This window comes from Neofelis nebulosa, chromosome 9, assembly GCF_028018385.1.
Source record: "Neofelis nebulosa isolate mNeoNeb1 chromosome 9, mNeoNeb1.pri, whole genome shotgun sequence".
In the NCBI taxonomy this organism is placed as follows: Eukaryota; Metazoa; Chordata; class Mammalia; order Carnivora; family Felidae; genus Neofelis; species Neofelis nebulosa.
The window spans coordinates 83464846-83477004 of record NC_080790.1 but is presented as its reverse complement, the minus strand read 5'-3'; the positions used below and the strand labels follow the sequence as shown (position 1 = coordinate 83477004).

Genomic DNA, 12159 nt, shown 5'->3' with positions numbered 1-12159 from the left:
GCATGAATGGGGGAGGGGCAGAGAGAGAGGGAGACACAGAATCGGAAACAGGCTCCAGGCTCTGAGCCATCAGCCCAGAGCCTGACGCGGGGCTCGAACTCACGGACCGCGAGATCGTGACCTGGCTGAAGTCGGACGCCCAACCGACTGCGCCACCCAGGCGCCCCCAGACCTGTCTATTGACAAATGTATATGCAGCGTTATCCAAATCCATATTTATACATGCATACATAACACATATATGCAGAAATAAAACCATACATAGGTTCATGGGTGTATGTTTACAAAACACACACATATAGGTTAATCCAGCTTTCTGTTTGACATCTCTCCAGGAATTTACACAAACCCATAAAATTCTTGAGGGAAAAGTTCTTGCGTTGGGGCGGAGTGAAGACAATATATCAGTACTTCATATAGTGTCTGTATATGCCGCACAAAAATATAAGGCAACAAGCATTGTTCCTTATATATCACTCTTATTATTATTCTTTTTAAAGGTATATTGTTCAAATACCTATTTGTTTAGATGGTTTGCAGTGACGACACAATCTGTAAGCATTGGTGAATTTTTTTTTAACAGTGGCAGTCTCTTTTTAGAATAAATGGACAAAGAAATGCTAAGGAAAAAAACCCAATTGCCACACAAAGGGGGAGCTATCTACACTTTCAGTGAATTATGTCACAATAACTCGTAGACTCCCAGAAGAATGAGACTATTAAAATGTTTGCTGTGTATGTATTTATTTTATTCCAGTGAGCCTTCTCTCCCCTACATTATCTACATAATACTCGGGATCAATACAGGATGCCAATTACCCCAAGCACACTTATTTCATAAGAACAATTGAGACTATTCCTATCATTTGTGCAAACAAGAAAAATTATTACTTGAAGAATTCAAAATCATTCTAATGTGTTTACTTACAGATAGATGCCTTATAAATAGAATCGACTGGTTAGACATAATATATGATTCTCTATATCCTAAGGCGTATCATTTTAGAAAGTTCAACCCGCCAACTGCCCCTTCAATTGTTCACAGCCATGGGGACACACCTGTGAGACAAATGACCCCTGAGAAGCCAGAGTTGGACTCTTAGTACTCCTCCGCTGTCATTTCAGACTTGCTCTCTCTAATACTTCCCACCCTCACACACTGGTCCAGGCTGATCTCAACGTTCCCAAAGACAGAGGTCCTAGCACTTGCCTTGATGGAGCTAGCTCAGAAACTCTAAGCTCTAGTAGGACCTTTGTTCTTTCTTTCCTCTTATCCTGCCAACCAGGTTAAGTGTGCCAGCTTGCTTTATGCTTATTATAATATGTATGACGTTTAATATTTCCTCACCCTCCTTGGTTTTTAACATCTAATACACTGTCTTCCTAAGTTTTTGTTGGAATTTCTGTACCTACTCTGGGTCATCGCCGAGGAAATGTCTCTATGTATTTAATTCTTTAGGACAATCAACAAAAAATGTAGTTTCTATTTCATCTCTTTTGTATGAGCCCCTTCATTCCTGGTGGCCTTTCACCAAAATCAAATTGGGGAACTATCCTCTTACTTGATATATTTCTTTCCATGTAAGCCCAGTACTACGGGTCTTTCTCCACAATGCTACTTTCTTACAGATGTATGTACAGCTTATGTTTACTGGCACCTCATATCTGTCTAATCCTTATGACATTCTAAGCCTCTTTGTACGCTTAATCTGGTTGCTTTTCATGAAAATATAAGTCAAATTATGTACTGAACTGAAGAGACCATCATCAATTGAGTAAAACAGTTAAAGTGGTACTCAGGGACACATTACTGTCCCCCGAGAGAAACAGACTTGTAAAATTTTGTTTATCTCAATTATATTGATTTCCATCACTCACTTTATCTCTTTGTATCCAAATTTATAATTCTGGGTAGACACACACACACACACACACACACACACACACACACACTTATGTGTTGATGATAGATACACAGATAAGTACCAAATGCTGACACCTCATCCACCATGCACCTAAGTGGCTTTAATATTCAACTTCAATAAATACATTTCATATATTAGTCAAAACAGTGACTAAATGGCCAGGAATAGCACACCTAGTAGCATTTTTTTAAGTCGTACCCTCCACCCCCAAACTGAACACCATCATTCAGCTTCTCTGCACAGTTTTTCCAGCCAGTTCCAGTGCATGTACCACCTGCTGCCTGACCAAACTGAACCCCCAGAGCAAATACAGTATGGAAAGACAACAGCTTTCCCCAAGTCCAAGGGCGTGAGGAACTGCCCTCTTACTTCACTCCTTCCAAGATGGCACCAAAAAGACATCTCATTTGTTACACTGAAACTTTATGATGCAAAATCAACACACTTACAAAGGGTTTTGACATATTATTTGGAAGCTTCTGAAAATTAATCAGTACACCGAATAGAAGCAAACACACTATCCCAAATCACACATGAGGGTGTTACGAGAATATACTGCATATTTCTGCTATTTTAAAGTATATTTTACATATAGACACAGCACACAGAACTCACCTTCCTTCCTTCCGCAGATTGCTGGTAAGTAGATGGGGAAATGCATCTGAATTAATGTGATTGATGCATTACAACTATGAAATACTTCCAAAGTGTGTATCTGTGTAAAAGTGTCATACACATCAGATACTCAGCCAATTGCCTTGTGATAAATATATGGTAGCCGCATAAGTGTATTAGAAAACGAGGATAACCATCTGAAATTTATAAATATTCAAACCTTTACTGAAAGCAGCTTGTATGTGAAATTTAAATGACATATAATACACTAGAAAAAAGGCTCCATTCCAAAGTTCTACAAAAAGGAATTGTATTTACAGATGACATGAACTAATCAAATACATCTAGCATCGTCTGGAAAACTTAATGGCATGCCATAACTTAATATCACAGCAAATATGCATAACAGAACCCATAATTATTTTTCTAATAATCAAGCCAAAAGCAAAGTAAACGGAGCAATATAAAAATGAAAACAGAAAAAGACAAAGGCAAGGATCACAAAAAACATTTATGATATAACTCAGATGGCTTGAGAAACCAGTTAAACCCCTGAAGCTTTTTTTTTGTCTTGTATTCTTGTGTTTGGTTTTTATTGCATGCGAATCCTGTCACTAAACATTAAAATGCCCTCATGATTCTGCAGATACCTCAGACGGTGGTGATCCCTCCAGAAATCCCTCCCACTGAAACAGGTTAACGGAAAGGATAGATGTGTAAGAAGACAGGCGATCTCTCCATCAGGGGAACCGAGGAATGGAAAGCAATAGCCCCTCTATCCCACAGCATCTTCTCGGTGGTCACTCTTAATTTGTCTCTGAGTCCTGCCTTAGGTATTCACAAGGGCCGCAGAGCAAAATGCTGTGTCCAGAACAAAGCTCTCATACCACACAGGTTCTCTGTTCCCTCACCAACACCAAACTGCTCCTTGGTGGAGGTTTCCAAGATGCAAATGCAACGTGGGCTTCTCAGATGGATTTGATTTCAACGAAAATTAGTGCCAAACAAACATCTTTGATATGCAAAACATCTACATGTCTACACTAGCAAGTAAGAAAGAATTATTCACCAACCAGCACAAAGTTTTCTTCCAGGAGGTTAAAGGAAATAGCAGATCTGTAAATGTTAAAATACCTATTGTAAAGATGAAGGAACTGAGAGACAATAATTAAGGGAATCAAATTATCAGAAGAACTACAACCTAGAAAATCTTGGGGAAAGTTACTATTTCATGGTCTTTAATACAGCAAGGCTATTATTTCATGTGGAAATATTTTGAAAGTTTATAGCTAGTGCATATTAAAAGCACATTTCATCGATAAATTTTCACATGCTGAACATATTAGCCTATAATTTTAAATAGGAATTTTAAAATATCAAACAGAACTCTGAACTAAGCTAAGGTGCTTGGTTGTTACATATTTTCAGCCATGTTACATATAATTAATCCACTGAGCTCGTGAAAACCCAGTCTGCATCATATGTAATTTGGCAGTGCAGATTTGCCACTTTTAAACATAGTTTAAGGTTTATGTAAGCATGCACAATTAAGTAACCTAGGTGATTAAGTAAGTAACCAAACCACTGTTGGGGAGAATGTGGAATAAGCACACATTCTCAGTCTGGTTGTGGCCCATTCCAGCCAATGTGTTTAACTGATAGCACACTGCTATCTATTTTTAAGTCATAAATAATTGGCTCACAGGAGTCAGTGAATGTGTATGGGGATACGCATGTGTGTGGAGAAGAAATGGAGTAAGTTCTCTGACAACATTTATATTCTGTTCTTAATTATTCTCCAAAGATTTTTTTTTTAATAGCAGCAGAAGTGAACGCCAAGAAGGAAGCTTTCAATCAAAGCTTCATTGGCCCAGGTGGTGGTGTTATGCCATTAACAGGCCTTTGTAACCTGCGTGAGCTTTAACAGGTGCAATGAAAGGGAGGCCCATGTTACCTGCTCCTTACAGAACTAGGTTCTTGATAGCACCTATGTGAGATGGACACATGTGGCTGTTGGGAAAGACTCTAGGACCTTCCTATTAGGGGAAATCACAAGTAAAATATAAAAGTGAACTTCAAATAGCAACTAAATAGCTCACCAACTAATTCTATGCTGGGATCACCAAAACAAAATGAAAAAAAAAATTCTCTCTTCTAAAACCTCTCAAGAAAACATGGGTGGCAACAGTTTGATTAGTGATGTATCTGAATATGCTCAAGAAAACATGGGAGGCAACTGTTTGATTAGTGATGTATCTGAATATGCCGTCCAATAACTAGAAATAGTAATCCTGCTAGCAAAGAAAAAAATATCCCCGCTGGGGCCAGAAAAAATGACCAGCCATAGAGAACAGAAGGGGTGAACTCCAAGCAGTCTCTCATTTTCATGTTTTTGTAGCCTTCCATGTCAGCCACTGCTTGGACCCAGATGACATACAGCATCACCACCAGGGAAAACAGGATGCCTGGGAAGGACAAAACGAAAGACCTTTAGGCTTTATGAAGATGTTTTCCCAAGAACGCTAACCGATCATTTGCCTGATGATATGTCTCTAAAAATAGCATCCTAGCCAAGTCACCTACTTTGTGTCAGACTTTTTATTTATGTGTTTTATATGCACATTGTCTATCTTTAATTTCCAAAGCATTGAGATGAGAGCTATGGCAACATAAGAACAATGGCAACAGCTGTCATGCATTTACTGAGTACTTACTGTATGCCAGGCTCTGTATTAGGCGTTTGTGAACATAAGAGTCAAAGATCCTGCCTGGTGGAATTTCTTCTAACATTTCCCATCTGTACTGTATGTCTGGTTTGGGGTGAGCACCGTAATATATTATTTATTGCAGTATACAATAAACTGGTAAAAATAGGTACCATTAACCCTCGGTTTTAACTAGCAGTTTTCAGAGCTGATTTTCAGCTCAGGTCTTTCCAACTGTTGTTATGTTATTATAACACAGCTGACTGGTGCTACAGGTAATTGTGTCAGTGAAAACAGAAGCTGAAGTGAGTACCAGACAAGAACGGAGATGAAAGCACTGGACTAATGTAAAAGAATATACATGATTCTTTCAAATTGAAATACATACGGTAAGATGGATCACAGCATAAAGGAAACATTGCCTGGAAAAAGTTCAGTGGACTATAAAACCACAGGTTTAAGAGCAAGAGCCTTACCAAACAAAAGAAAGGAAGTAAAAAGAATGTGGGGATGTGGGGAGGGAGCAATATGACAGGAGAGCTTCACGGATGCTAAAATTTGAGAACACCACAAAGCATATACTTTTCCATGTGGCAGCTACTGAAAAAAAAGCAGAAGGGAGCAGCACTTCTGAGCTGCAGACCCAGGTGAGTCAGCTGGCTGACTCACTCACTAGTGACAGATCCGGAGCAGGACGCAGCCTGAAGGGTTCAAATCTGTCCCTAAGCAAAATATACTTGAGGTCATTTGCTAGCTGTTCAAAAGTTCAATCCAAACCTGTCAAGGACCTATTAGTTTTTGAATTAAGGAACAGAAGCATCAGGCACCAAATCTCCATATTCTAATTGCCAGTCAGTCTGAAAGGTAAACATAACCCTGGGACTGAGAGCAGAGATGGTGGCATATTGGTAGGACACAGTAGCTTTTAGGAGCCTAGCCATTAATCACCCTTCCCCAGTTGATTGTGCTCCTACAGTATTTAGGGTGCCCTCTCTCTCTTGGGCCATCAATTGCATAAAGAATCTTGAGAAGCACTCACAAAAGAAGAAGGGCTCATAAATATGCCGAGGTGAGTCTCAAACTTTCTCATAATCGTGATACAAAGTACAGAGCAATGAAGAATCAACATAGATGCTTCACTAATAGGAAACATCCTTCACACTGTGGTCTGTAATGTAAATGCAAATACGGCAGCACAGAAGAGTGCAATTTAACCACCGAACAACAGCGATGTCAGAGAGAAATAGTAAAGTCATAGCCGGCGAGCAAACTCCTCGCAAAGCCGTACCTCAGATGTTGACAACAATATGGCAAGGCCATGTGTTGTCGAGCAACTCTGTGCATTTCAATACATTTTCCTGCAAATATATAGACACCGTTCTCTCCTAATGTAAAAGTTTGGCTTAGTTATTTGCATACCATTTGCCTTATGCAAACACACTGCAAACCTTTGTTATTATTTGCGGATATGTTTCTTCATCTCTCTTCCGTCATATGAATCTCTTGTGCTTTCAGGTATTTTTATTAAAAAAAAAAAAAGAAAACTGCCTTTGTGAAAAACTAGAAGCCTTATTTGTATATCCTTTCAAAAGTTACAAAACTCATTACTGAATTTAGAGTATTCAAAAAAACACATTGCAGGTAATCATGTGGAGATTTTTTATAAGGAAGAATTAACTTATACTTAAAATATACTTAAATATTAAAAAATATACTTAAAAACTGCTGTTATTCAAGAGCATTTGCATCCTGAAAGCAATGAAAATAGGCATTTCTATCACTGCAGTCTTTAACTTGTTCACCAACTGAGGATACTGTCCATTTAATTCATATCATACCAGTTTATAATTATATCTTCCCATGGGGTAAGACAGAGGTTCCTTACCTATTAAATTGCCACTGTTTTATACCAGTGTGTGTATGTGTGCATGTATACACTTGCACATGGAGACAGAGACAGACAGAAAGAAAATGAACTAACAGACATTGAAAAGTAAGAATTTATGATGGGGAGTCTGCGTGAGACATCTGGCCAACAGAGGAATCAGGAGACTGTTACATAGAGGTACACTGATGAAACAAATAAATATATTGAGGTTAGTTGGAACCATGTTCTTCACCGCCTGAAAGGGGAGTTACAAATTTGGAAAGGGGGAAAGTTAGAATAAACTCTATTCTATTTGTTTGGAGTTAAGTATATCAGTGTGAATTTATGGTTCTAGGTAGATAGACAGATAGATGATGGATAGATAGATAATAGAGAAGTAAAAGTGTGTGTGTGTGTGTGTGTGTGTTAAAATATACCCGTGTGTATATGCCTACATATATTACCTGGTTCTTTTCCCTGAGAGGGTCTGAGAGCAGTAACACCCCAGTAGCATGGAACATACCAAGTATCCAGATCTTCGCTTCTAAATATCAGACCCAAGCATCTCAAAGAAATAGTTGTATCCAGGCTGGGACAGAAAGTACCAGGTAAGTCAGGAACATCAGATGTGCTCAAGGAATTGTGGGAGTGTTTCAGAAGTGAGCTTCAGGGACTTCCCCCGACAGTTCTGAGGCAATCTGACTATCAAACAACAAATGATAATGGTACATTATACCTCACTGAATAAAATAGAAATCTGAGCCCACAGTGATATAAATAAATGAATAAATAAATTAGCAGGGAGACGGGAAAGCTTTTCCTTACAGAATGTTAACTTATAAATGTAGAAGGAATAGTTGAGTTAGAAATCGCCATTTGGCAATCATTTAAGTAATAATTCAGGCAAGAAACAAAAATGGATGCTAAAACTAGTAAATGAAATGTAGATGAGAAATAAATATTTACACAGGCTCAAAGTCTCTTCCCACAAGACACTTATCAATCTGTAAAGGGGAAAACAGTAATTTTATACTGAAGAAACCTAGCAAATATCACCTTATTCAAATGATCAAAGTGAACATCACCAGTGGCATGACATATTCATGTCACTAACCACCTTGTCAGACACAATGAGAACAGCACAGCATCACTGCTGCGATGCAGCCAAAAATGAAGAGCCTAAATCCAGCCGTAGGAAAACATCAGACACGCCAACTCAGGAACACTGTAGAAAATCACAGGCCTGTACTCTTGTAGAGTCAAAGTCATGAAGGTCTACCTAGGATTTATTCTGGTCTGATGGAGATTCGAATGACACAACTACTAAATGCAAAGCATGTTCCAGGACTGGATCCTTTTGCTGTGAAAGACATTATTGAGATGGTTAGTGAAACGTGAATGGAGTCTCTGGGTGAAGAGACTTTCAAGTTCAATGTAAATGTGAAAATATTTCAAAACAAAAACCAAAATGAATGAATAAAAAAAAGCGTAGTGGGAATCTGTGGCTATGCGTGTTAGAAAGAGCATATATATGCTCTATATATATGGGGGAATGGGAGGAGGGTATGTGTGTTCATATACGTAGCAAGATACATCTTCTTTCTGCAACTTTATTTGTGACTATTACTGAACAGTAGTATTACTGATCCGGTTCACCTACCAAGTGGAGAGTCTCATCTGGGAGAATACTAACAGCAAAATACTATGGAAAAATCTTAATTATTATCCCGTGATATCTTAAAGGACTCTCATTCATGAAAATATAACTAATAACTGTCTTGAGCAACAAGTGATTTGCATTTCAAGCTCACCTGCCACTATGATTTTAGCAGAAATAGAAAATATTGCTAGTATTTAGGTAATAATTTACTTCTAAAATTAAGTTAGATTTAAGTTTGGTCATATTTTGAAAGCATGATTTATTTCCAATTAAATTTAAAAATACCTAGTTTTTGGAAGACCAACAAAAATTCATAAAAGAGCTCACTGGAGGCATAATCAAAGTAAGGTACCAAAACCCATGAAGATTTGTGATAATAAAATCATGGACAAATAAGTCACAAGAACCTGTTGGTTCCCTTATTAATTAGCAGTGTGAGGAAGAGCCATTAAACTTGTGATTTCACACGGATTCTCTTACGAAGTTGAAAACTTTTCCCTCTAAATATCAAGAATTCAGGGAATCTGGGTGGCTCAGTCAGTTAAGCATCCAACTTGATTTTGGCTCAGGTCATGATCTCATGGTTCATGGCTTCGAGCTCCACATGGGGCTCTGTGCTGACAGCATGGAGTCTGCTTGGGATTCTCTTTCTCTCTCTCTCTCTCTCCTGTCTCTCTACCCCTCCCCTGCTCTCTCTCTCTCGCTCTCTCTCTCTCCCTAAAAAATAAACAAACATTAAAAAAATTAAAAAATATCAAAAATTCAATTTGGAAAGCATTTTCTCTGAAACAAAAGTCACATAAAATTTAGTCACAAATGGCCATCAGGAACACAATTGCTAATGATTAACAATATGGAAATGATCACAATGTGGAAAAAAAATACAAAAGAATTTTCCCCAACACCAAGTCACAGACTGAAAAATAAAATTACATGTCCTCAATATTTCATATAAAAAAGTATGGAAAAATAAGACATACTATGAAGATTTTATATACTATCTTATAAAAAACAAATTTAAAAATGTAGTCCTAGGGAAAAGTTAGCCACAAGAATGGAAACTCTTCAAAAAGACAGGCAAATGTCAAACCCCTATATCCTTGCTTAGAAATAGACATATTTGTATTAAAAAACAAAAGTCTTTTGGAGTTACTGAAAAACTATAAGCTTGATCTTTAACTGCTTAGATGTAACTGAACTGCCTTGAAATGTGTTTTAAAACTTCTTTTTTTAATGTTTATTTATTTTTGAGAGAGACAGAGACAGAATGCGAGTGGGGAGGGGCAGAGAGAGAGGGAGACACAGAATCTGAAACAGGCTCCAGGCTCTGAGCTGTCAGCACAGAGCCCGATGCGGGGCTTGAACCCACGGACCGCGAGATCATGACCTGAGCAGAAGTCGGACGCTCAACCGACTGAGCCACCCACGCACCCCTTGAAATGTGTTTTAACAACTTGAATCACAAGCAGCTATTGGTCACTTGGGAAAGAATCATAAACTCAAGATGCTTCCATTGGCCTCTCTGTGTCATGCTCCCACACAAATTCAGTGGCAACTCATTTCAGCTTTCATTGGGCACTGAAAATGTCACAGAATTCCGTAGTCAAAAAAATGCATTATGTAGAAAGCTGAAGTGAACAGTAAATTAGAATTAGAAAAAAATTGCCTTTTCTCTACCTGGAGGATGCATGTATTCTAGAGACAGGGCAATATTCAGCAAGGGAATCTACACAGAACTACAAAGTAAGCTTCAAAACATTTTAGGATGGGGTGCTTAGTGGCTAAGTCAGTTAAGTGTCTGATTCAGCTCATGTCATGGTCTCATGGTTCGTGGGTTCAAGCACCGCATCGGGCTCTGTGCTGACAGCTTGAAGCCTGCTTTGGATTCTGTGTCTCCCTCTCTCTCTGCGTACAACCCCCCAACCCCTATTGTTCTCTGTCTCTCCCTCTCTATCAAAAATAAACATTAAAAAAAAATTTAGGATGATAGCTTCAGCTTGCTTCTTGCATCTATTTTCAGAAGATGAAAATGAGGTCTGCAATAGTCAACTGCCACAAGGTCAAAGTAGCCTGTGGCATAACACAAACGGCCACCCTGATACACCCTGATAGCAGGTATAACACACTAGGCTGAAGACATTCAAAAGACATTCTACAATATAGAGAAAATATTCCAAGGAGCTGGTGGGAGATGAGGTTACTTTTCTAGGTGGAGTTCCCTGGAGGGCAGGGAGAGGGTTCATGCTAATGACAGAAATGAAGAAAAAATCTGGAGTGTGGGTAAGAGTACAAAGGATAGCATGGCAACTGTGGATCTGACATGCCCAGAAGAAAGAACAAAAATGAAACAAAAAGCAATGTATTTACTATCATTTTCTAAAAGGAAACACAGCAATTAATCAAGAAATACATAACGAATGCCTTCTTTGTTCTGCATAGGGACACTGAGAAGCATGACTGACAAAGTCCCCAAAAGGGGCTTTTGCAGAAGATTCATAAACAGTTTTCATACAAACATGTTTTAACTTATCCCATACTCATATTTGAAAGTATTATATTAAGCCCCAAAGGTTTGAAGTTTGTTCCAATGTGTAAAAAGCATTCCAGGCTCATTGTTTCTCTTTCTCATTTTTTTTTTAAAACCGAGGTATAATTCAGATAGAGAAAAATGTACAAATTTTAAGTGTATGGTTTGATGAGCTTTGATAAATGTAAACATCAGTGTAGCCACAGTCCATTGAAAACAGAACATATTCATCACTGTCACTACAGAAAGGTTCTTCACGCCTCCTCACACCCTCACCCAAAGCATCTATCACTATAGCAGAGTTTTGCCCTCAGAACTCCATAGGAATGAAAGCATGACCGCATGCAGTTTTTGTCTCTGGCTGTTCATACTCAACATGATGACTGAGAATTCACCCACATTGTACATGTGCTAGCCATTCCCAGCATTTTACTGCTGAGCACTGTCCCATTGTAGGAACAGACCACATTTTACTCATCCATTTATCTATGGGTGACCACTTGGGTTCTTTCTAGGTCTTGGGGATAATGAATTAAGCCACCCCTATGAATATTTTGGTTTGTGATGCTCCAACTCAAACATAGAATCTTGAAGTGATGGCTACATCTCCTTAGACAAATGGCTTTGTCCCTTCCCTTTCATTATCTGGTCTCATGTTTTTATTTACTCAACCAAACCGATACAATGTCTATCAGATTTCCCAAATATTTATTACTTTCTTAGATTGGCATGATCATCATAGGCATTAAACATTCTGCGTATCCGATAGTCTGTTCTCTCTCGAGAAAGAGTTATTGATACAGAACGATCATGAGGGTTTATCCATCCATACAAGTCATTAGGGATTTCATCCGGAAAGC

The 12159-nt window shown here is 38.4% G+C and overlaps 1 protein-coding gene across 1 annotated transcript in view; it reads right to left on the bottom strand.

Annotated features, from left to right (window-relative positions):
- Positions 1-2738: 2738 nt before the first annotated feature.
- TMEM182 (transmembrane protein 182) overlaps positions 2739-12159 on the bottom strand; it is a 54893-nt gene continuing 45472 nt past the window's right edge. Inside the window, exon 5 of the mRNA XM_058684575.1 lies at positions 2739-5005. Coding sequence (XP_058540558.1) covers positions 4785-5005 — 221 coding nt within the window. The 3' untranslated portion in view covers positions 2739-4784. The remainder of the gene's footprint in view (positions 5006-12159) is intronic.